This window comes from Sphaerodactylus townsendi, linkage group LG03 (assembly GCF_021028975.2).
Source record: "Sphaerodactylus townsendi isolate TG3544 linkage group LG03, MPM_Stown_v2.3, whole genome shotgun sequence".
Classification (NCBI taxonomy): domain Eukaryota; kingdom Metazoa; phylum Chordata; class Lepidosauria; order Squamata; family Sphaerodactylidae; genus Sphaerodactylus; species Sphaerodactylus townsendi.
Window position 1 is genome coordinate 177,310,649 of NC_059427.1, and position 23,486 is coordinate 177,334,134.

Genomic DNA, 23,486 nt, shown 5'->3' on the forward strand with positions numbered 1-23,486 from the left:
TGAAGTCCGTGTAACTTGGGGATTTTGTGTTCCTGATATCCAGTGGCCTCAGAGATAGAAAATAGGACGAGATTCCTAGAAGATGTTGTGGCATCAGCTATGCAGAAAGACCTCTGGCAGGCTTCATCATCTTCACAATCAGGGGGAAGGAATGGCATACCTCAGTGGTGGTGAACCTATGGCACGGGTGCCAGAGGTGGCACTCAGAGCCCTCTCTGTGGGCACGCACAGAGTGCAACCCCCCCCCCAACATCTAGGCTGGCTGAGACTCAAAGGGGCTACTCCTGAGTAACACACGCCTCTGAGCCAACCGTTTTTTCTAAACTAAGACCTCAGTATTCAGGTTAAATTGCCGTGTGGGCACTTTGCGATAAATAAGTGGGCTTGGGGTTGCCATTTGGGCACTCGGTTTCAAAAAGGTTCGCCATCACTGGCATACCTCAAAGGAAAAATAAACCGGCCTGCTTCTTTAGAACAACGTTAATAGAATTGGAAAAGTCTGATTCGTCATTGTTGCCAATATTTGTTGCCAATATTCTTTTTTTAATTTTATTTTACCAGCCACGAGAAGGCACTTCCATCCCAGAGGGGCTCGGTATTTTTTCACTAGGTTCTGCAAATGTGAAATATAACATAGGACTGCTTAGAATAGAAAACCAAAGTATTTCAAATTATTGTTAGGTTGCTGTAGAAAGGCACACTTCAAATAAAAACCATGGAGAGTTCCAAAGGCTATGGTATGCATGTGTCTACTGGGAGCATAGTAGGCGGTTTGGTTTTGTACCTGAACCCAAATTCTGCTTTTGGCTAAAAGCCAGTTCACTTACAAGAGCTTAGGTTCTTTGTGGAACCACTTTCAGTTATTATAGACATCACATTTTGGTAGTCAGCAGTAATTATATCTAATCTAGTATTTTGTGCAACTTTTAGATTTGTTTATGGATCTCTTTCTATGTCAAGGAAGGCAATGAGAACTCGCAACAAAGGCCAATAAAGGTTCTCTGATATCTGACAACTCACATAGAAATCTGAGGCAGCTCAAGTAGCTGAACCATGTGGGGGAGTGGGGAATCAAACCCAGTTCTCCAGATTAGAGTCCACAACTCCTAACGTCACACTCTAAAACCAGGAATCTGCCTGTTATCTCTGCCATTGGCTGCCTAAAATATATCATGAATTCAGCTGATTTATTTAATGTCTATGTGCCGTGTGGGCACTTTGCGATAAATAAGTGGGCTTGGGGTTGCCATTTGGGCACTCGGTTTCAAAAAGGTTCGCCATCACTGGCATACCTCAAAGGAAAAATAAACCGGCCTGCTTCTATGTTCACAGTGAATAAGGATTCTATGCCCATGCCGTTCAGGATAAACTCTACTGTCCTAAATGCATCATAAAACTCCTTGTAATTTAAAGGCAAACTTGTTTCCAGTGTTGTATGTAGCTATTTAAAGTACATGGGTTTGTACTCTTCACCAGGTGGTAAGCTACAAACACGCAGCTGTTTCTCATCCTCCTAGAGTGATATTTCTGAAGAGGATATTGTGCTGAGGAGCTGACTTTCTGGCAGACAGGATAAATCAAAATTTCTCACTAAACCCGTGACATCCAGCTGTTTGCATGGGTTAACAAATGAACACTAGGAAAGACTGGCTTTTTTGTGTTCGGGTGGGAACATGACGACATTGTGCATTTTGTTTATTTATTGTATTTATCTTTAAATTGATATTCAGTTGAGTATTGATATTTTCTTTCAGCGGTAATTACTTAGTATTTTAAACAAAAGCACTTTATGAAAGTTCAAACTGCTTCAAATGTGGTTCCACAGTAAATTAGGTGTTAATATCCCAGATAGCAAATTGTGCGCTGTGGTTGAATAAGTGTAGGTATTGGTGCTCCAGTTACCTTCTTGACTTAGGCAGCAATTAGATGTACAGTAGCTGTTAGTCAAAACCCCGTCATGCTTCTGTGTTCATATTGTGTGACTATTCATTTGTGGAAAGCATCCGGAGCTTGTGAGCCAGCTCTTCTTAACATTGTAGATGTGCCAATTGTTAATTAAAATCTGTACTTTATTATACTAGTACTGTTGTAGCATCTTAGGCATTTGATGCTGAACTTTGTTTCCAAATGGTACGTATAGATGGAATGTTTAGAGGCCTACAATAGACTACTATAGCTTAGTTTGGTTCCTCATTAGGGGCCAGTCTGGAGTGTGAATGGAGCAGTGTCACACTTGGCCTTACATCCTTATTTCTTTTATGCTTCTGTGAATGCTGCATTGTTCTACAAAAATTCATCATTCTGAGGCTGACCTATAATTATGCCTTGTCTGCAGTGGCTGGGGTTGTGAGCTGGAATGTTTGGGAAAGGGACAAGAGTTCACCTGGTGTGGGAGGATGCTAAAATGGGTTAATGTATAGAGTGGGCTAATGTATAGACTGGCAAGTATATAGAAGGAGAAGGAGAAGTAGGAAGAGTTTGGATTTATATCCCCCTCTTCTCTCTTGTAGGAGACTCAAAGGGGCTTACAATCTCCTTTCCCTTCCCCACTCACAACAAACACCCTGTGAGGTGGGTGGAGCTGAGACAGCTCCGAAAAGCTGTGACTAGCCCGAGGTCACCTAGCTGACGTGTGTGGGAGTGCACAGGCTAATCTGAATTCCCCAGATAAGCCTCCACAGCTCAGGCGGCAGAGCGGGGCATCAAACCCGGTTCCTCCAGATCAGAGTGCACCTGCTCTTAACCACTACGCCACTACGCTACATAATGGCATAATCATAGGATCTGGTTCTGAAAATTAAATGCAGTGTCCTTCCATAAGGCATTCAAATCCACTAATGCCTATCGACACTTAAACTCCAATACTAAGTAACCCTATCCTTTGTCATGCAGGGTGCTACAAGGCAGCACGGTACAGAGGCAGGATGTTTCAGTCCAGATCTGCAAGTGCAACCAACGTTTAGTTAAGCAATGATAGCTCACATAATGCTGAGGTGATGGTCACTTCAGTTATTGTAGGTGTTGGCCAATGGGACTGGAGTAAGTGGGCGGGGGGAGATTTACTACTGAGAATGTGGTGATCAGTTGTATTTTGATTGGCAAGCTAAACTCCTTGACAGCACACAGGTGTCAAACTCGCGGCCCTCCAGATGTTATGGACTACAGGGGATGATGGGAACTGTAGTCCATAACATCTGGAGGGCTGCAAGTTTGACATCTATTCTGCCCTCCATTGTAACTGTCTTGGTGGATCGAATATATTCACTGACGTAGTGTTTTGTGCTTACGGATAGTGCTTACGGATACTGTGTTCTGAAACATTTTTGTACATTATTCGATGTTAGCTGCATTTAATCTTTTTCAATTGTTCCTCTATATTAAATATTTGAGGTTTTGAAGAATGTGATATGAAGCATCAAGAAGCATCATGAAGGATCAGAGATTCACGTGGCACAGGGAGCTTGATTTCTAACCATCAGAAATCCTGCCTGGTGGGGGGAAAAGGGCTGAGCTGGGGTGGGGAAAGGAGAAGCAGTTTGCCAAATTTAAGAGGAGATATCTTGGGATTAGATATTCTTGAGTGAAAAAAGCATTACTTTGTTTCTTGTTTGTCTCCTAGATCGGATGAAGGAAGCGTTGACTCTGAAAAGCTGATGTCCCAAAAATCTTGCTGATCCTTAAAGTGCTCTAGCCTTTCTACTGTAGACCAGGGCATCTACCCTCTGAAATCATGTGTCTCTGTAGGAGTATACAGACTTGAAAGAGATCTTGGGGATTGTTACTTCTGTTGAACTTTTTGCAAGAGCCAACTTCTGTAGAATGTTCACCAGATGCTCATTCCATATTTTTCTTCTAAAAATCTCAGGGAAATAAAAGGCAAGCGTGACTTATTCCACTTCTCAGTTATTCCTGCAGCTAGGAAGAATTTCCTTGTTTCTGTTCTTAGTTGGCTTTTCTTCAGCTCAGATCTGATGCCTGCTTCTGTCTTCTGCAGCAGCAGTAAACAGACATATTGCATCTTCCTGGTCAGACAGAATAACATAGCTGTTTGAAATTGCTAGTGTATCCCCACCCCAATTGGATTTGGCTGCTGAGCTAAACTTAGCCATTTCTTTAAGGCTTTCCCTAGTTTCTATTTTAATATACTGATGTTAGCCATAAAACTTGGTGGCCAGTGCTTGCTAAAATTATTCTAGTTGAGACAAAAGTGTTGAATAAGACCAGTATTGTTATTTTCCTTAGGCTGCTCAGAGCAGATCAACCCATACCTGCAGTCCAGGTGTTTTTATTTCTGCTACAGTTGACATGCATTTAGGCTACAATCCGTTAACAGCCTCTGGGTTCTTAGCAGCATAGCTCTTATCTCCCATTCTGTGTACTTATTTAGTTTCTCTTCTCAGAGAATAATCGCTGATTTGTATTTTATTTCTTAAAGCCAGATAAAGAGTATGTGATTTCCCCTTTATATTTTTTTAATCAGCTGTGTGCGTTCAAGACATGGTAACCTAACCAGAATGTATAGGATCAGGCTGATTAAAAGTCAGCCATCGTGAAATAATTTGATTCTTCGATTTTTCCTCGTTGAGGAAAACATTAATTGGTATCTCTATGTTCTTAGCCATTTGCTGTCTTCTGAAACAATATTGTAATGAAGCGATAAGAGTTCTTTTCAAAATGACTAGTCATTGTTAACAAAGGGATGTTTGTATAATTGGACTTCTTTGCGGTTAAGAGCACTCACGGGAATGCTGCTGGCTCAGTTTGCTCCTGGCCTCAAGGAAGAACTGTTGATTGTATGTCATATGGCTGCACCTGTTAGCATATGCTTTTAGTACCATTTCTTCAAATGACCTTGGCAGGGGAGCTGCACCTGTGAATTCACACCCCGCCCCCCCTTCTAGATGCTCTGTTATCTATTAATAACATAACTTGTTACAGAGTGGGCAACTCAGAATAAACTTTCTTCACATATTTTGAGGATTTGTTTGATCAGTTAGATACTATAAAAGTTGCATAGCCAGGGGTAGTTTTGAAAGGTTTCATAGACTTGCTTATGGTTTTTTTATGTCTAAAAAAGATTTATTGTCTAATACTACAGTGGCCAGCCATTCTGGCAAAACTGGCCTGAAAACTGAAATATAAGAAAGTTATAGTATGCATTATAGTATATGCGTAACGTTTCCCAGCATGCACAAACACATTCCCTTATTTCAAAGACTTGGTGTGATTTTGACTGTAAGGTCAAGGGTTTACAACATGATGCCGATAGTCACATACCAGCTCTGCTGTGTCTCACCAAAAGATCTCAGGAGATTTCTGAATTAATCCACGGCACCTTCCTGGACTTTCTTTGTGGTGGAATACTCCACTGTGGTCCTAGTGCCTACCTAGTTCTCCCCCCCTCCCGATTCTCAACTAGCATTAAATAATGTTTTTTTAAGCGGCACGGTCATCGAAGCCATTATTCAGAGCGCTATGAAACACTGAACTTTGATAAGAGAGCATTTATAGTGCATCAGACAATTATCAGCTCAACTTGCCTTTTTGTGTAGTAGCACCTGCCATTTTCTTCCCTGTTCAAGAGCCTCTGTGCTGCCACAGCCCTTTTAAGAATCTTCCCAGCAGTTTACTCTGCTTGCAGCTGATCTGATGGGCATTTCCATGTAAACAGTATCTAAAGTTTGTTTAACTTGGCAATCTTGCGCACTTGTGGTTTTTTCTTTTTTAAAAAAAAAATTAGCAATATTCAAAGCTTTGCAGATTGTATATTATTTATTTATTTATTTATTTATTTATTTATTTATTTATTTATTTATTGTTTCAGCTTCTATACCGCCCCATCCCCGAGGGGCTCTATAGAGCCCCCCGAGGGGCTCTATATCCCCGAGGGGCTCTATATTCTATATTAGAATAGCAACTGCTCAGAGGACTGATCTACCTCACAATAAGAAGTATTAGGTAGATCAGGCCTCTGCAGAGGGGAGATCTACTCATTACTTTCAGTTTTTGACAACGGTGGCACTTATAAAAGATTCCTTAACATTTGTAGAGAATCAGGACAACTTTGACTGGTGGAAACATGCTCCTTTCACTTCCACCGAACAACTACCCCATGTTTCCCCGAAAATAAGACAGGGTCTTATGTTAAGTTTTGCTCCAAAAGATGCATTAGGTTTATTTTCAGGGGATGTCTTATTTTTCCCCCATGATTTTGCGCCCCCTCCTCCATGTGACCAGATCAGCTGTGCTGGGGAATCTGTAACTAGGGCTTATTTCTGGAGTAGGGCTTATATTTCAAGCATCCTCCAAAAATCCTGAATAATCATTCTAGGGCTTATTTTTGGTGTCGGTCTTATTTTCGGGGAAACGGGGTACTGACCACACTTAGATTTTTGGGTGAGACAGAGTATACCTTCCCGGTGCTCACCAGTGCATTTGAAAGTGGGTGGTGCTAAGTTGAGCTTTTGCCCAGTAAGGCTTCTCACTGGCTGTGTGTCCTGTTAAACAGAGCTTCTGCCTACAGTATTGAAGAGTGATTATGAGAGTTATATATAACTTTGCTCCCTGGCATTTTTGTGGTTGGCTGCACTCCTACGGTGTTTATTTTGCGCTTGGCTCCGCCTCCTATGGTGGCCATTTTGTAGTTGTGCCCATCTCCTTGTGTCAGAATTCTGAAGGTGTCTGCAGGTTCAAAAAGGTTAGGGACCCCTGGTCTGGACTTCCTTGAGCTGAAAAGTACACAACAGTGTAGTGCGGGTGAGGGAGATGGACTGCCTAACTGTGCCACAGCTACAGCTGGCACACCTTCGCTAATTATGCCCAATTCCTGCATCACAGACTGCCTGCCCATTATGGTCTGAAGTTCATTTTTCAAAACTTATTTTAAATGGTTTACATGTCAGTTTAAATGAAAAGGCTTCTAAGCGGCTCATGAACATCTGCAGTGTAACGTTGGTGGCCTGTAATCCGTGGCTTAGGCAGCAGCAGCAGCAGCTTCTCTTATTTTTTTCTTAGAAGCATTTGTTTTGTTCGTTAACTTCGCATGCAGCGCCATGGCAGAAAACAAAATAATAAACTGTTGCCTTTTCAAATAGTTCTAAGTAGTGTAATAGCTTAGTGACAATTTGCAATCCTGCAAGAGAATCGCACTACAGAGTAAAAACTGAAACAGAGAGAAATTAATATAGGCAAAACTAAAAGATCATTTAACACAATGCCAGTTGTTGAGCAACTACAATACTAGCTGATCAATCCTTAAAGGGGCTTATGCCTTTCTAAGCCTATTTACTTCAATAGATTTACAAGAGTGTTCCTCCCATTTGGATCACACAGTATTTAATTTGCTCAGTGATTAGCACTGTATTAAGTGATTTTATAGTTTTGCCAGCATTCATTTCTTATCTAGTGTGTTCCTTTTTAGGATTCCCCATGGATTAAGTTTGGTGCATGAGAAAGCATCTGCTGTGAAGCAAGATCATGTTTCTTTCCAAGTCTATCCCACTTGATTGGGTGAGGAGTGACTTTTTGTTGCTCTAGTTGAAAACAGACATGTGTTCGATATTTTTCCCCTTTTCCTATAAATAAATAAATCATTTTTAAAGATTCTTAATAACATTTTTACAAAAATATAAAACATCTGGTAGTTTACCACTGTTCTCAAAGTTCTCAAAGCATGTCTACTCTCTGTCTGTACAAGGAACAAACTTACTCAAGAGCCTTTTATCTATTCAAACTAATATAGTTGATTTATTATAGGAACTCCATTTTGTGTGGCACAGTGTAAATATAGTTTCCTAATCAAGTCTAACTAACTGGAACAGAGGGAAATACAGGACCTACAACTTGCCCTCATGGTTGCAAGGTGGAGATGTGAGGAAGTTTCCCTGCACATCAAAAGGACAGTGTCAGAGCAGTAGAGAAAGGTTGTTGAGTGCCTTGACCCTCTTATCCCTCTGACTCGCTCTACCGTGTCTTACCAAAAAATCAAAATGTGGTTCTGTGTTGTTCGGAAGAAGTGAAAGTAGCGTGCTTCTGCTGCAGAAAACAAGTCCTGATATTAAATGTCCGCCGTGGATAAAACGACCTGTATCTCTGGAGTCTCTTGGGTATCACAGTGCCCCCTTCCACACATGCAGAATAATGCATTTTCAATCCACTTTCTATGCATTTTGCAGCTGTGTGGAATAGCAAAATCCACTTGCAAACAATTGTGAAAGTAGATTGGAAGTGCGTTATTCTGCATGTGCGGAAGGAGCCAGTGGTTTTACCTGCATTCTCCTTGGGGTCACCTAGGGATTCTTCTCTACCCATCAGTTTTTCAAAAACCAAATCTTCCAATTTTTGTCATTTTTTCTGATCCTTTAAGATTGCTATCATCTCCTTCCAATACAAATGAAGTCCAGGAAGTGGCTGCAGGTTAATTCAGCACTGAGAATCTATCTTTCTGTGAGACAAGGTATAGTCTAGTTCCCCCGTGTAGTCTAAAATTAAGAGGCAGTGCAAAGTCCTTCACTTCCAACAGCATGAAAGACATGCTTTTTGTTTTGCGAGTTAACTTAGCATTTGGTGTCCTGGTGGAAAATAAAATAATAAATAGTTGGATTAGAAGTAGCATAAATGAGTGAGCTAACTAAAGTTCAGAAGAAAAGAGAAAAAAACCTTCTTGCTTTCTGTCTTCCGAGTTGTAGCAAGTTCACGTAATGACGAAGGCTTTATGATTTGTGGAAGTGTTCAGGCATTTGGGGAGAGGTGTTGTTTCTTGTCAAAAGACCAAGTCACCTTCAGCATTGCTAACTCTAGTCTCCAGCATGCTTGGCCCACTATTAAGTTTTACCATTTTCCCCCTCTGTCTAGATTAATTAAGCATTCTATTTCTCCTTCTCTCTTACTTTCTCCTTTAAACAAACAGAAAAGTTTAAAGAAAACAAACGTGGCAGTTCTTTTGGTGTGCTCAGTTTAGGTCAGGACATGGCTGACCAGTTGAAAACCCATAGTATAAATAATGTAGATACTTTGCTTGATCCAAAGAGCTGTTCTGGTAGCACACATTAAGCTGGCAGGCCAATGCTCAAACTCCTTGTCTTATATCGATAATCTTTCTGCCCAGTTTTTCCTCCTAGTTTCTTTCCCCTCTTACACAAGCACATGCAAGTTTCCAAATGGAGCAAATAGCCCTGTGGCACGGATACAAGAAGTCTGATGCTCCCATAGCCCTAATACATGGTTAGAGATAATAATCTTTTTTGGGCTCTTCACGACTGCCCTTCCCAGTCTCAATTTCCTTCCGATTTCTTTGTTGCAGTCTCGCTTTTGGTTGATGATAGGGCCAAGGAATAGAAAGTGTTTGACAATTTCAGTTTCTTAGGTTGTATTATTCCCCTGTAGTTATTACTTTTTTCTTCTGGAGAGTCATCTATTATCCTGCTTGGGCACTTTGTACTTTAACTTCCTGAGTAGTTTTTTCAAGTGTTCCGGTTGTTTTCTGTCAGTAATGTTGCGTCATCTACCCATTTTAAAGTGTTAATATTCCTTCAGCCAATTTTCACTCTACCTACATCTAAATATAATCCAGTTTTCCTTGTGGTATGTTATACATCTGGATTGAAAAGATAGGGTGATACAATACATCTTTGCTTGACATCTTTGCCAATTGGAAACCATTTTGTTTCTCCACATTCTGTCCTAATAGTAACCTCTTACTCAGAGTACAGGCTGCTCACCAAAGCAGTCAGGTGCTGTGGCCCCCCCCCCCCCCCCCGTCTTTTAAAACCAGCCATAACTTTTCATGATCCACACAGCCAAAAGCTTTGCTGTAATCTCTGAAACACAACCTCATTTTCTTCTGAAATTCTCTCATGCTTCAGCAACCAATGTAAAATTTCCAGTATGATCTTCAGTGCTTCTTCCGTTTCTGAATCCAGCTTGAGCATCCGGCATTTCTTGTTTCATTTATGATAAGTAAAACATACATATTAGAAAAGAACAGGATTGTGCTGGATTATCATTACAGGCATCTTGTATGTACTGAAATCTTTTGGCAGATTTGGTAGTTTAAATTAGATAATAAGTCATAATTGCCAGTAGACTGACAGTTAATTTTGCTAATTCAGGTTTGAAAAGAAGTGTCATTCTAATAAGGACTTAATTGCTTGTTTTTAAAAAGATTCTGATCAATGGGCACTTGCCATTTATCTTTTCTTAAGAGTCTTTGATGAAGGAGGTGGCTACAGTAATAGCTTTTGGAAAATCCAGCCATACAGTGTCTACTAGATCAGTTCTGTCTACATATTCTATTTTTAAAAGTTGATGAAACAAAACCTTCCTTTGCAAAAGTCCTATCTTCCTCTTTGGTTAATTTATTCTGTAAGCAGTGGAGTAGGAGGTTAAGAGCTCGTGTATCTAATCTGGAGGAACCAGGTTTGATTCCCAGCTCTGCCACCTGAGCTGTGGAGGCTTATCTGGGGAATTCAGATTAGCCTGTACACTCCCACACGACAGCTGGGTGACCTTGGGCTAGTCACAGCTTCTCGGAGCTCTCTCAGCCCCACCTACCTCACAGGGCGTTTGTTGTGAGGGGGGAAGGGCAAGGAGATTGTAAGCCCCTTTGAGTCTCCTGCAGGAGAGAAAGGGGGGATATAAATCCAAACTCTTCTTCTTCTATATTCAATAACTCTTGCTTTTCACTGATGTGTCCAGACCAGAAGTTGGTCTGATGCATCTGTAATCTCCTAGAAAAAAACGGTGTAATGTTAACTTACTGTTAGAACAGCAGGCAAGCTGATTTTAGCAGCAAGTTACAGATTTTTGTTAAAAGACCAACAGCTTATCACTTGTGTTCCTTATGATCTTGCAGGTGAATGTCGTTCAACTTCAGTGAGCTGTCAGTTTGGAATGTTTCAATTAGCTCTAAAGTATCATTCTTTGCTGTTTCACATAGGACTTCCTGTCCACTTCTGAAGAACAAATTCATATGCAGTTATATCTCCAGCACCTTCTTCAGTGAACATGTCAACAATTAATTTAGTTTCTCTGTAATTTCCGGACTGTTTCTAGCATTCTTTTTATCTGTTGGAGCCTTATGGTTCTACAGTGTTTTTAGTTTCTGATGCATTACAATATATGTTTTATATATTCAGCAGTTTATTGATCAGATTTCATTACAGCTTATATTTATTTTGCCAAAGTTTGCATTCTTTTAAATCTTCCTTTATTTAGGCAAGATTCATAATTTAAAGGTGCTGTTACGGTTTCCTTGATGCCCTTGTTTAGCCATGCTGGCATCTTTTCAAATGTGTTTCTACCCTTTCTAGGCAGGGTGTCTGTTTTGTTTGAATTGTCTATTATAAAAGTTTTTAAAGTAACCTGCAAGCTCTCTGTAAGGATTTGACCCTTCTGATCACCTCTGAGTTTCCTTATGTTTGTCCTCCAGGGCTAACACTAAATGACTGGGCCGTTCTTCCTCTTGCTGGCTTTGATACCATTCTGCTTACTGTGTCCAAGGGGCTTAATAATGCACACTCTTTCACTGGATCCTAGTTATTCAGGCGTTTATTTCTGAAAACATTTTTACCCTGCCTTTCCTCATGAGCACTGTTCCTTGACTATTCAAGGCGTTGTCATTTGTTGTCTTGAGACATTCTGTTTTTGTGAAGACCTGAATTAATGTTTACCTGGTCATATTTGAGAACATTTACAATACAATCCTAATCTTGTATACTCAGAGAGAGGTCCCTAGTAAGACAAGAGCCTGGTCGCCTGTTGTTTCTCATTTGGTGGCCTTCAACAAAGCACAGCCTTGTTGGGGTCCAGGTTTTTAAACTCTGGCTTGCAAGATGCCCTGGAGCAGCCTGGGCTAGCTTCCCGTGGATATGCTATGATAATAGCCTTCTTAGGGACTTTCTGTAATGTTCATTCTGCTTGGCTGTTGAATAGGACATTTCCGCATGGTCATCTCAGGTTTCTGGTATGCTACCTGAGAAAGTTCCAGCTTCTCTGCCTCTCCTCCTTATGAATGGCTGAGAGTTTTGCTGAGAGATGAAACGCTTGATAAACAGCATGTGTTTCAGAAACAAATTATATACGCAAACACCTTTGATTACTTTGCTGCAAAGGGAAGTGGAGGATTCTGACTGGTGCATGGGTGCTGAGTACATATCACCATGTTGCAACATGGTGCTGCCAAATTTGTAAATAAACCTGGTGTATTTAAGTATCTGGGGATATGAACAGAGTCCATTAACTCATCCATTCACTTGGAAGTTTTATTGTTGCAGCGTATTGGCTAATTAAATGTATTTTCATTGAGCAATGGATTTTTCTTCTTCATATTTAGAAGGCTCTTTGTTTTTAAAAAGCCATCATTTAACCGCATACAAGATCCCAAACATTGTGGTTACTGTTTCCTCCATAATACAATGCATCAGCCGGAAATACTAGTTTATCTGGATTTAATAATTAAGCATCTACAATACACATTGAGAACATAAAAATAAACTGCTTCTTTTATTGAATGTATAAGGAGTAATGGTGGCTAGGGAAGGACAAAAGGAAAGTAGAGTCTAAAGAGAAGCTGTTCCGTCTTGCGTCTGATTTTATCTGTTAGGAATTTTGGTCAAGAAAAAGGGGGAGGCTGTTCATAGCTCCCATACTGTTATATGACCTCTTGTGAGCAGCGTGACCTCGGTTCATAGATCTTCTTGTCCTGTTTTTCATCAGAGATTTTGCACGAAGGAATTTTTCTTTAAGTATACAGTTATGGACATGATGAAGCTATAGTCTCAATCGGGGTTTATAACCATCTCAACAAGATTGGAGTCTCGCTTTTACATCAGCGTAGGCAATGCTATAATACAGACAATACACTGGAAGATGAGAAACAAGAGAGGTTGTGTGAGAACTTCAGCATTCATCAGCTTTGGCAGTTAGGTTTGAATTAATTTACAATTGTTGTTGAGTTTAAGGGGTCGGGAGGGGAAGAGAAATATCTAGGTCAGCAAGTTCCATTCATTTGTCAAGTGGGCAAAGGCATTGTATAAATTATTATAGCATGATGAGATATCAACGTACCACAGTCAAAATTGTAGAGTATGTACCGTATATACTCATGTATAAGTCGAGTTTTTCAGCACATTTTTGGTGCTGAAAAAGCCCCCCCCCCCGACTTATACACGAGTCAGCTGTATTTAAAAAAATATTTTAGGGTTTTTATTTTGTCGGCTGCCAGGGGGCGCAGTTTTTAGGCTAGCGGCACCAAAATTTCAGGATATCATCAGGTGACACTCTTGATGATACCACCCAAGTTTGGTTCAGTTTGGTTCAAGGGATCCAAAGTTGTTGACCTCCAAAGACTGTGCCCCCATCCCCCATTGTTTCCAATCAGAGTAAATAGTAGATGGGGCTACATTTTGAGGGTCCATAACTTTGGACCCCTTGAACCAAACTTCACCAAACTTGGGTGGTATCATCAGGATAATCTGTTGCTGATACCAACCAGGTTTGGTGATGTTTGGTTTAGGGGGTTCAAAGTTATGGACCCCCAAAGAGGGTGCCCCATCCCCCATTGTTTCCAATGGGAGCTAATAGTAGATGGGGCTACATTTTGAGGGTCCATAACTTTGGACTCCCTGAACTAAACTTCACCAAACTTGGGTGGTATCATCAGGACGGTCTCCTAAAGATACTCTGAAATGTTGGTACTGCCAACATAAACATTCCTCCCCTGACCAAAAATCCAGTTTTGAAGGATTTTAACTCTTGTGTTTTAGCTTGGTTGCTAGTTGAGCTAAGGTTTTTGTACTTTTAAAGTTATTGTTGAGACCATGTTGTTTTTGTTGACTCCCTTTTCCACTTACAGAGCTAGTTTACTGTTTTTCTTTGAAATAAATATTCAAAAAACATTTAACCTACTGATGCCTCAATTAATGTAATTTTATTGGTATCTATTTTTATTTTTGAAATTTACCAGTAGCTGCTGCATTTCCCACCCTCGACTTATACACGAGTCAATAAGTTTTCCCAGTTTTTTGTGGTAAAATTAGGTGCCTCGACTTATATGCGGGTCGACTTATACATGAGTGTATACAGGTAATTTATATTGCACATAACTCTTTTGAAGTTCAATAGGGAAGTTGAAACAACAGCAAAAAGCTGGGATTGTGTTGCTGGGGTGAAGGAAGGCTGGACAAGTTAACTTAAGCAGCATGTTAGGTGGCTGCTTTGCATTTCACCTTCTAAAATGATTCTGCCCCCCCCCCTCTTGTTACAGGTTGCTCTGGGAATCTTACGATAATCTGAGAGGAAGTAAGTCCTGGTAAAGTTGCAGCTTCTCATGATGTGCCTGAAGTGAAGAGGAAGGGAAACACTTAACATATCCGAGTGCCAAGGCTCTGCTGTGTCATGGCTACGGACTCCGGTGAATCAGCCAGCACAGAGGAATCAGAGAAACCTGATGGAGTTTCTTTGGAACGTAGAGACGCCTCTGCTGATGCCACTTTGACCATGGAGGACAGGACCAAAGAGGGGGTCAACACACCTGCCGCTGGGGCAGCTACAGAGAGGAAGAGGTTCTTCCGAAAGAGTGTGGAGATAATGGAGGATGAAAAAATCTTGGAGCCTGCTCCAAGGGATGAGCAGGAGTCGTTCACAGTGAGGGGCCAGAGGGTGAGCCAGCTGGCTGTTAGTCCCCTGGTGGCAGGGCAGGAAACCAGAAATGAACATGGCTTGAAGGTAAATTTGGAAGCATCCAAGGAAAGAACCAAGAAGGAAATAGAGGAGGAAGCCGAGATGAAGGCTGTGGCAACGTCACCAGGTGGAAGATTTCTGAAATTTGACATTGAACTAGGGAGAGGAGCCTTCAAAACCGTCTTCAAGGGTCTGGACACAGAAACCTGGGTAGAAGTTGCATGGTGTGAACTGCAGGTTAGTGCTGATGCATCCCATCCGTCATGTGCGTATGATCACTTGTATGCATATCTGTGTGGTACTTAGAACGTGTGATTTGCTCCAGCATTTGGGAGGTTTACGTTTAGATATGTCCAGGAATCTCACTGCTAGTCTCACCCTACTGTGAAGCGTAGGCCATTGCTTTTAATATGAAATCTAGCAACTGATGAGAAACACTCACCACCCTAAAATGCTTTTAAAAGAGCAAGTTAGTAGTCCTCATAGCTGTCACTTTAAATTTGTGGCATTTCCAGTTACATGCGTAAAAGTTAGATGGAATCTGTTGGGGCACAGATACACATCTCTCAACCAGTTCTGACTTGTACATACCCTGCCAGTTCTGAAATATTAGTGGTTTAGGGACCTTTCCCCTAATTCATGGCAAAAAAATGGGAAAATGTTTAAAAAGTAAGAGAATCCCAAATAAATACACTATTCAACCTCAGGTTTGCACGTTAACTCATGAGGATTCTCATCAATTTATTTTAATTGCAATGCTGGGATTTTTCTGATTGCAGATTGTTTTTTAAGCACATCGGTTCCAACTTCCTGGCCATCATGTTTGCCTACGATAGAATCTCACCTGAAGCATTTGGCATTATTTTACATAAACTTTTATGATGCAACTCTGTATTGAAAATGTCAAGTGACTACCTTTCTCATTCAACCGGGAAGTGTTGTTTTTGGAACTGAGTGTAGGAAATAAATCACAGTGTCCTGAGCAGCAGCAGCAGCAGTTGCTTCTATTTAATGATAACAGGTCAACATCAAGTAAGAGGAACTCTGGAAATTTCCAGTTTAATCAGAATCCAAGCCATGGCCTAGGATGGATAAGCCCTTCCATACTGAAATATATATTCTGGTATTTGTTTGTCTCAAATCTTGGGGAATAAGTTCATGCTTTCCTAGGTGCTGTACTATTTTTAAGTTGTCTTGACTGACCCAGCTGCACTAGCTGTCACTCACCTATATGTGCCCGCATGCTTTGACTCTGCACCATGCCTCTTCGTCTTTGCCCCTTGGTTGCTGAGCATGCAAATAGATCAGAGGTCCAGATGATGATTGGCAGAATAACTGCTGTCAGTGTCACAAAGGCAGGGGGAACCAGTCCTACTTCTGTTTGCTGTTTCTGGGGAAAAGAGGTGTTAGCAGTGCTGTTTTTTCTGGAGAAGGGTTGCATATGTCCTCCAGCCTTTTCCCTTCCATTCTGTCCTCAGTTTCAGGTGGTATTGCTCCTGTTTACAGAGTGAAAAGATGTCAGGAAGCGCAGGGGTTTCCCTGTGGAGAACATAAATTTTTGGAAAGTGCAAGGAAGACAAGATAAAGGAAAGATTAAAAAACAAAGGTTGACAGTGTGAGGGGGAAAAAGGAGGCCAACATGGCTGTGAGGTTAAAGAAAAGAAGATTATTTGGTATTTTCTGTTGTCCAAAGGTAGATCTTTACTGACCCTTAATACTGATTGCACAAAGGCTAGTCCCCTTAAGTTAGATTTAGGCCCCATTTTTCTGTCTTTCTCTAGGAGGACGTGCCTGTTTTCCCTACGGTAGCCCTGCTTTGAGGATACATAAGCAGAGATAGTGAATAGCAAGCTGGTAAATGCACTGGCAAAACTATTCAGAGGGAAAATACTATTTTTCAAAGCAAGCTAGGTCATTACTTGTGTTTTCTTTGTCATGGAAAATTGAGTTGAGCAGCTCTGATTCAAAAAACAGTGTGTGGCTGTTTTTCTCCCTATATACCCATCAGTGGGTGGTGGAATAACTACTGTAGGCTTAATAATTGGTTTAATCTCCTCCACAGCTAGTTCAGCCTGAGCCTGTCAGAATTTTCCATGCCGTGCCTCTAAAATAGCGCCTGCGCATCGGTGGCTGAGTCTAAAGCAAATCTGTACTGTTACCTTATCGGTTACAACGGCCATTGATCCTACACCACAAGCTATATCCTTTCCTGCAGTACTATACTGAAAACATTAAAGGTGTGGTTTAGCGAGACTGTTGGGTTGATGAGCTTAAAAACGGATGATACCAGGTGAGCATTTGAATTAGTGTCTGAGACCTGTTTTTGAGTCTCTCAAAGTGGATGTCAGTTATATTGGAAGCAGTAGAATTGGATGTAGGAATAAAAGCCCATGAAAAACCTCACTGACTGTATTGACTCCCAATTTAATTACTTCAGCTAAGAAATTTCTGTGAAAATTTTCTGACCTAATTGACAGGGATGAATTCAGCCCAAGCCTTGTACAATCAATTGCAAGTAAAAAAATTCTGTGAAGTTACTTGGCTCCTTTTTTGAAACATAAAGATTAGTATTAAATTTGAAACTATTTCTATGCTAGCAAATTCCACAGATGTTCAGCCCTCTGTGAGGAATGCTTTGCAATCCATGCATCTCTTATCCAAACTGTTTCAGAGGGTAGGGCATAATCTGGGTTCCATTCCTGGCTTTACCATTACTTTGCAGAGTGATTTGGGTATATATCCCCCCTGTGTCCTGTTAAGTAATAGCAAATAGCTCTGCTGACTTGTCTTTATGCAAGAGTGCAGTATGAGGGCCAGCTCCAGGTTCTGGGGGTTCCTGGGCAGACAGTGCCTACGGGCCACATGTGCCCACCGCCGTTCCATTCATGCTTCCCTTTCCACTACCCACCTTTTAGTCCTGCCATGTGCCTGTGCACCCTCTTCCTCATTTGCAAACCTTCCTATTGCCCATCCCTGTGCTACCTGAACAGTCTTTTACCAGCAGCGCTGGCCAGTGCATGCAGCTGAGAGTGCTCCTGCCATGGCCACCAAGAGTACCACCTGTGGTAATCACCCATATGCCTTTCCTCAATGGCGCCAGGTAGCTGCGTATGCAGATGGTAGAGCATTCAGGCAAACATATGAGGAATGGCATGCAGATGGGTGGCAAGGTGTATGAGGGGAGGTCCATAGCAGCGGGCCCCGCCAGAAACTCTGGGGCCCATCTCAGAGTATACAGACACGAGACCTTCCATAACCTCCATTCAGTTCTTTACTACACATGGCCATTCTAGAATGAGGAGTTTAGCAGTGCTGTAGAGTACATTTAATCAGCCTTTCCGTGGTCTGCTCTAACTTCATCAGCATCAATTGCTCGTTGTCTCTTTTATTGCCAGCATCTATTTTAAATCTCAATTGAAGTTTGTCCCACAAATATTCCCTGATAGTTCTTCTCTGCTCACAGGTAAAGAAGAAATTAAGTCAAATATGGAACAGAGCATTGACAGTATTAAAACATGGATTGCACATGATTGCTAGATCTGTGTCCTGTCAGATCAGGGGAGGATAAAGGGATAACACGTAAGTTAAGAATAACATACAAAGTCTGAGTCAAGCTGCTTAGGCTTGCTCCCAAGAGCCTATTGATGGCCTATTGATGTTTGAAGGGAGCAATCCTAAACAAGCCGTCTATTTGCAAGTAAATCTGATGTTATTCAGTGGGGTTTACTTCCAAGAAGGTATCCTTAGGATTGCAGCTGAAGAGGCTTCTATGCTGGTTTTTATGGTTAACTTCTGCTTCTGCTCTGTGGGCAGAGAATATTTTATGATGCACAAACTGAATCCCTGCCTGATATCCCTCAATCCCAGGGAGAATAAAAATCAGTGGATTTTTAAAAATGGAATGTTAAAAAACATTAAGGTTTACCTGTAAGAGCCTTAAAAATGGTTTCATGTCTGATCTGAATGTAAATATATATTTTAAAATAATTTATGTCCCTCTTTCTAAAATTTCCCCGCCTAAAAAAAAGGCGGGGAAATCACCCAAAGCAAAAGGGGAAAGTGGAAAGAACCTATCATGCTCCAGTGTTGGTTCCAACCAGTATCTGTATACAACAGCCTGTCAGTGTTGCAAGTTCAGGGTCACAAGCATTAAGTTATCTAAAAATAGGATATATTGTACGTCATTTTCTTAAATAATAAAACTATTAAGATAAATATTTAAGAAGCTTTTGCTGTATCCTCAGAGGTTGCATAAAGGCTTTATTAGCAAGTATTTGAATACTACATGGAAATGGTTGATACAAGTCAGTGATTAAAATTGACTTCCAGATTTAAATCAGATCATCCTGCTCAGACTCTGTGGCCAGATTCTGCTCTGTTGACCCATCTTGATAATGATTCAGTTTGAAAAAAATTATCTGACAGTATGGTAGTGATCTCCTGGGTGATTATTGTTTTTCCCTAGAAAGCAGTTTCATACTTTCTGCTAGTGACTCATTGTAAGGACTTTTCTGCATTCTCCTTTTCCTTGTTGGTAAGTTTCTGGGGTTTTTTTAAGAGTTGGGGGGGCATTCCGTGTTTTTTTTTGCTCCCCTTAGTAGTTGATTTGATATTACATTACTGTATATCTGGCATGGTTCCTTGTATATTTAAACAGCAGGTTTTCATGCTGGACATAAACTGATGTAATATCAATTCAGGCACTAGAGGGAGCAAAGCACATACAGAATGGGACACCAGCACCCCCTTTTGAAACGGGAACTTACAAGTGAGGAAAATAAGACTCTGGAAAAGCCCTAAAGGAACCAAAAAAGTCTTAAAAAGAGGGTGATGATCCACACCTACGTTGTACATCAAGTGAAAGGGGCAAACACTTGCCCTTCAATGGGTAGGAGGAGATTGTGATGTTTCTTCCGTATTAGAATATAGTCCTGAATGAATATGAGAATTATCATTCATTTTTACACGCTGCCTTTGTCAAAACCATTATTTTGTGCATTATTGAACATAGTATTTTGGTCCATGAACATTTATGCCAAAATGTATTTTTACTTTCAAACGGATGGGGGGAGCAGGACTAGGTCGGCACTAGAGCCCAGGCAGAGCATTCTACAACAAAGGAGGTCTGGTGTGCTTTGTTCTGTAGCAAAGGAATGTACAATCTACTATAATCTTTCTGTGGAACAGAGTGTAGTAGGAGTCGTAAGAGAACTGTTTCTTTCCCTTAGCAACAATTGATGTTTCCTTAATTGCCCCCAAATTAAGTTAAATTGACCCAGAGAAGTGGAAAAAATTGGATAAAACTTTGCTTTTGGTCTTCCATGATGCTGTATGCTATGACTTTCCCAGTGGTAATGTCAGTTGCCCTGTGATAGTATTTCCTGACTCTCCCTGTTTCTTTTTGGGGGGATAGGGTGGAGTAAATTGCACAGTTGTAGATCAGTAGTATCAGAGTCCTTTTTTTAATCCCAAATTACACTGAAAAGGAAACTGAAATTAGCATTTAGAGTGAAACTGACAAAATTATATTTTCTCCCGAGGTGTCTTTGCTTCTGTTCCATTCATTTATTGCCGAAGGGAAATATTTATTAAAAGGGTTTGATTTTTTTTTCTTTGCAGCAGGTTGCATTCTTACAGAAATCCCCAAGGTGTTAAAAATTTCCCTGGCTTCAGGTTCTAAGTGACCTCTGCGTTGGATTGTGTGCTGTCAAGCTGCTTCCATATGCAGCTGCCTTGTACCGAATCAGACTCTTGTTGTTTGTTCAGGCTGGCAGTGGCTTTCCAGAGTCTCAGGAAGAGACCTTTCACATCACCCTCTGCCTCATCCTTTAAACGGGATGTGCCAGAGATTGAACCCGAAATCTGCGCATGAAGCAGATGTTCTGTCATTGAGCCACAGCCCGTCTCCTCTCCTCTAATTTATGGCAATCCTGTGAATTGACCATAAAAAATGTCCTCCCCTTAACAGCCTTGCTTAGCTCTGCCTTTATGGCATCAATCCCTGTCCTGTTAAGTCTCCCTCTTTCTCCTGTTGCCCTGAACTTTTTGTAGCATTAACGTCATTTCCAGTGAGTCTTGTCTTCTCATGATGTGACCAAAGTATGAGAGCCCCAGTTTTTGTCACAATAGCGTCTAGGAAGCACTCAAATCTTGATGTGACCGTGGACCCACAGCATCCGTAACACCCTTATCCCAACACCACATTTCAAATGAATCCGTTTTCTTCCTGACAGCTCTCTTCGTTGTCCAACTTTCACTGTGTCGTGGAGGGAAACGTATCTTACTGTGGCATGCCTCTGCAGATGCCAGCCGTAGATGTGGGCAAAGCGTTAGGAGCAAAAACTACCAGGCCACGGCCACACAGCCCGGAAAGCCCACAACACCCACATTTCACATCAATACATAGTAATGGGAAACACCATAATACGAAATCTTGATCACCAGAGACACTTCCTTACAGTTAAGAATCTTTCCTAGCTCCTTCATGTAAGCCCTCTTTCTGATTCCCTGGTTGCAATCTCCCTCTTGGCTCATGACTGAACCAAGGAATAGAAAATCTGTAACAGTGTAAATGTCTTTATTGTCAGGCTTCAAATTTGTGTAATTCTCAGGAATCATTACTTTCTCCTTCTTGATGTTCTGTTGTAATGTTGCTTTGGATTCTGTATCTGGTGTAATCCTGCTCAGTAGTCATTTCTAGTTGGTAAGGTACATTTTTTCCACTATGACAACTGTGGATCAAGTGAAGAGAATGGACTGCAACTTTAGCAATCACTTATTTTAGTCATTACTTATATGTTATATATTCTAAAGATTAATATGTATATTATGCATGCTGTAGCACAGATAAAATTTTGAGCGAGGTAGATGGATTTAGGAGTTAATTCTGATTTGAATGGGAACAAGACTTTTTAATTTATCAAATATGTGACCTGTGCTTATTTGTTATATTTATGACATATGTAAACCTTACCACGAGAGCTGTACATAAGGTTATCCTATTGTATTTTCACACAAACTACTATCTGAAAGCTTTTGGTTAACAGGGAACTTGAACATTTCTTCCTTGTAAGTTCAGTTATCTATCTGCTGTATTGTCAAGCTTTCAGAGCCGGAATCACTAGAATGTCGTGGGTTTTCCAGATTGTATGGCCGTGTTCCAGTAGTATTTTCTCCTGACGTTTTGCCTGCATCTGTGGCCAGCAAAGGTTTCTGTGGTGAGATAAACAAAAAAGAAAAGGTGAGATGCCTATACAGCTTCTTCGATGCCATGCTGGGCCGCCTTTAGGAGGCTGTGCACTTCCCCATCTAGGGAGGGTCTGCAGCAGTTGCAGGCTTCCCAAATGTAGTGGGTGCTGTTGACTGGCTTTGGATGATCAGCTCCTGCTTACCTGTCAGTGTGCAGCCAAAATGGGAGAGGTCGGCCACAGGGTGTGGACTTTTGCTCTTTTCTGTGTGTGCTGGTGCAAATACTCGCACAGTAGTGTTCTAAGTCCACATGGCAGGGAGCTGTCAGAGTCCCACGCCATGCACCCTGCATCATGAGTTGTGAGGTCTCCTAGCTGGAAGGTTTGTAGGGTTAGGAGTGACAGCAGGTGGGTGCATGAGGGGGCTTGGCCTTTGCAGGGGAGGGAGCTTATTGGTTGCAGCCATAGCTGGCATCCTGAGCTGCTTGGAGCCTCCTGGGCACGGCACCTTTTTTGGGGGGGCACTTGGTTATTGCATACCATTGGTGCTGATGGGCTACGCTGTGATTTTTGGAGCAGCAGCTTTGTGCTGCTGTCAGGGGGCATTTCCAGGCTAAACTCAGTCCGCATCCCACAAACTGCCCACAACCTCAGTATGCTGGGGCCTGCCCTTCCGGACTGCTGACAGACAGCTGCTGCAGGACTGTGCTGATGCCCGAGAGTCCCTCCCCCCAGACTGCTCTATTTGTCTCTTTTAAACTGGGGTAGATAGGAAACATAACTATCTCCCCCGTTTCTTTTGACCTTATTTCTTCAGATAATCCTTTTATTTTAAAAAACATTTGAAGAAAGGGGAAAGAAAACCTTCATTCTCTTTTAAGCTAAATCCTTTCAGCATAATTTTGAGTAAACATTTTTAGGATTACTACCCTTGTGTACAGAAATTAGAATGCAATCAAAACCATATTGTCTGACTGATAAATTATAAGCTAATTATAAACCGAGTGGGCAAAACTGTCTTCTTTTTTCTTTAGCTTCAAGAAGCCTTGGCAGCCAGTTCCACCTACTTAGGGAAGTCAACACACTTCCAAGCAAGCAAACAGATATAAAGTCCAAGAAAAACTTGGTTGGCTTTTATTCAAATCGGTAAATGGCAGAGGTTGTCCATGCACCAGTTTTCTTTTGTTTCTGACAAAAGCTTGGAATACAAGTCAACCTTCAGATTATTTATTAAAATTAGATGTATGAACTGGCAGGGAACAATCTAATCTAAAGAACCATAATTTGCCAATAATAATCATATTTTATGATTATATAAGAAACCAGAACAATTCCTTTTGTTAATCAACATTTTTACATATTTATTGGGTGATGTATCAAACGTTCTCAGCTTTTTAACTATCTGGAAGAATACTTTTAGAGTAGAAGCTCAGTTTTGCAAGTCCTTCCCCAAATACATCTTTGGTCATCACCTGACTTAAGGGACACTTTTGATTTCTTTATTAAAACAGCTTCTGTAAGACCAGGTGGCATAATCCCTCTTCACAAACAGTGTACTCAGCTAAAGTAAACGTTGATCGCTCAGACAATAGCATCTTGTGACAGCCGTTTTAGTTGGAG

At 41.1% G+C, this 23,486-nt stretch overlaps 1 protein-coding gene and 1 long non-coding RNA gene across 22 annotated transcripts in view; one reads left to right on the forward strand and one right to left on the reverse strand.

Moving 5' to 3' along the window:
• Positions 1–23,486, reverse strand: part of LOC125429710 — a 398,924-nt gene that overhangs the window by 30,599 nt on the left and 344,839 nt on the right. The gene's annotated exons all lie outside the window — the stretch shown is intronic.
• Positions 1–23,486, forward strand: part of WNK3 (WNK lysine deficient protein kinase 3) — a 143,583-nt gene that overhangs the window by 5,026 nt on the left and 115,071 nt on the right. For all 21 annotated transcript variants that reach the window (XM_048491036.1, XM_048491040.1, XM_048491034.1 and 18 more), the window contains exon 2: positions 14,264–14,916. In XM_048491036.1, coding sequence (XP_048346993.1) covers positions 14,395–14,916 — 522 coding nt within the window. In that variant the 5' untranslated portion in view covers positions 14,264–14,394. The remainder of the gene's footprint in view (positions 1–14,263; positions 14,917–23,486) is intronic.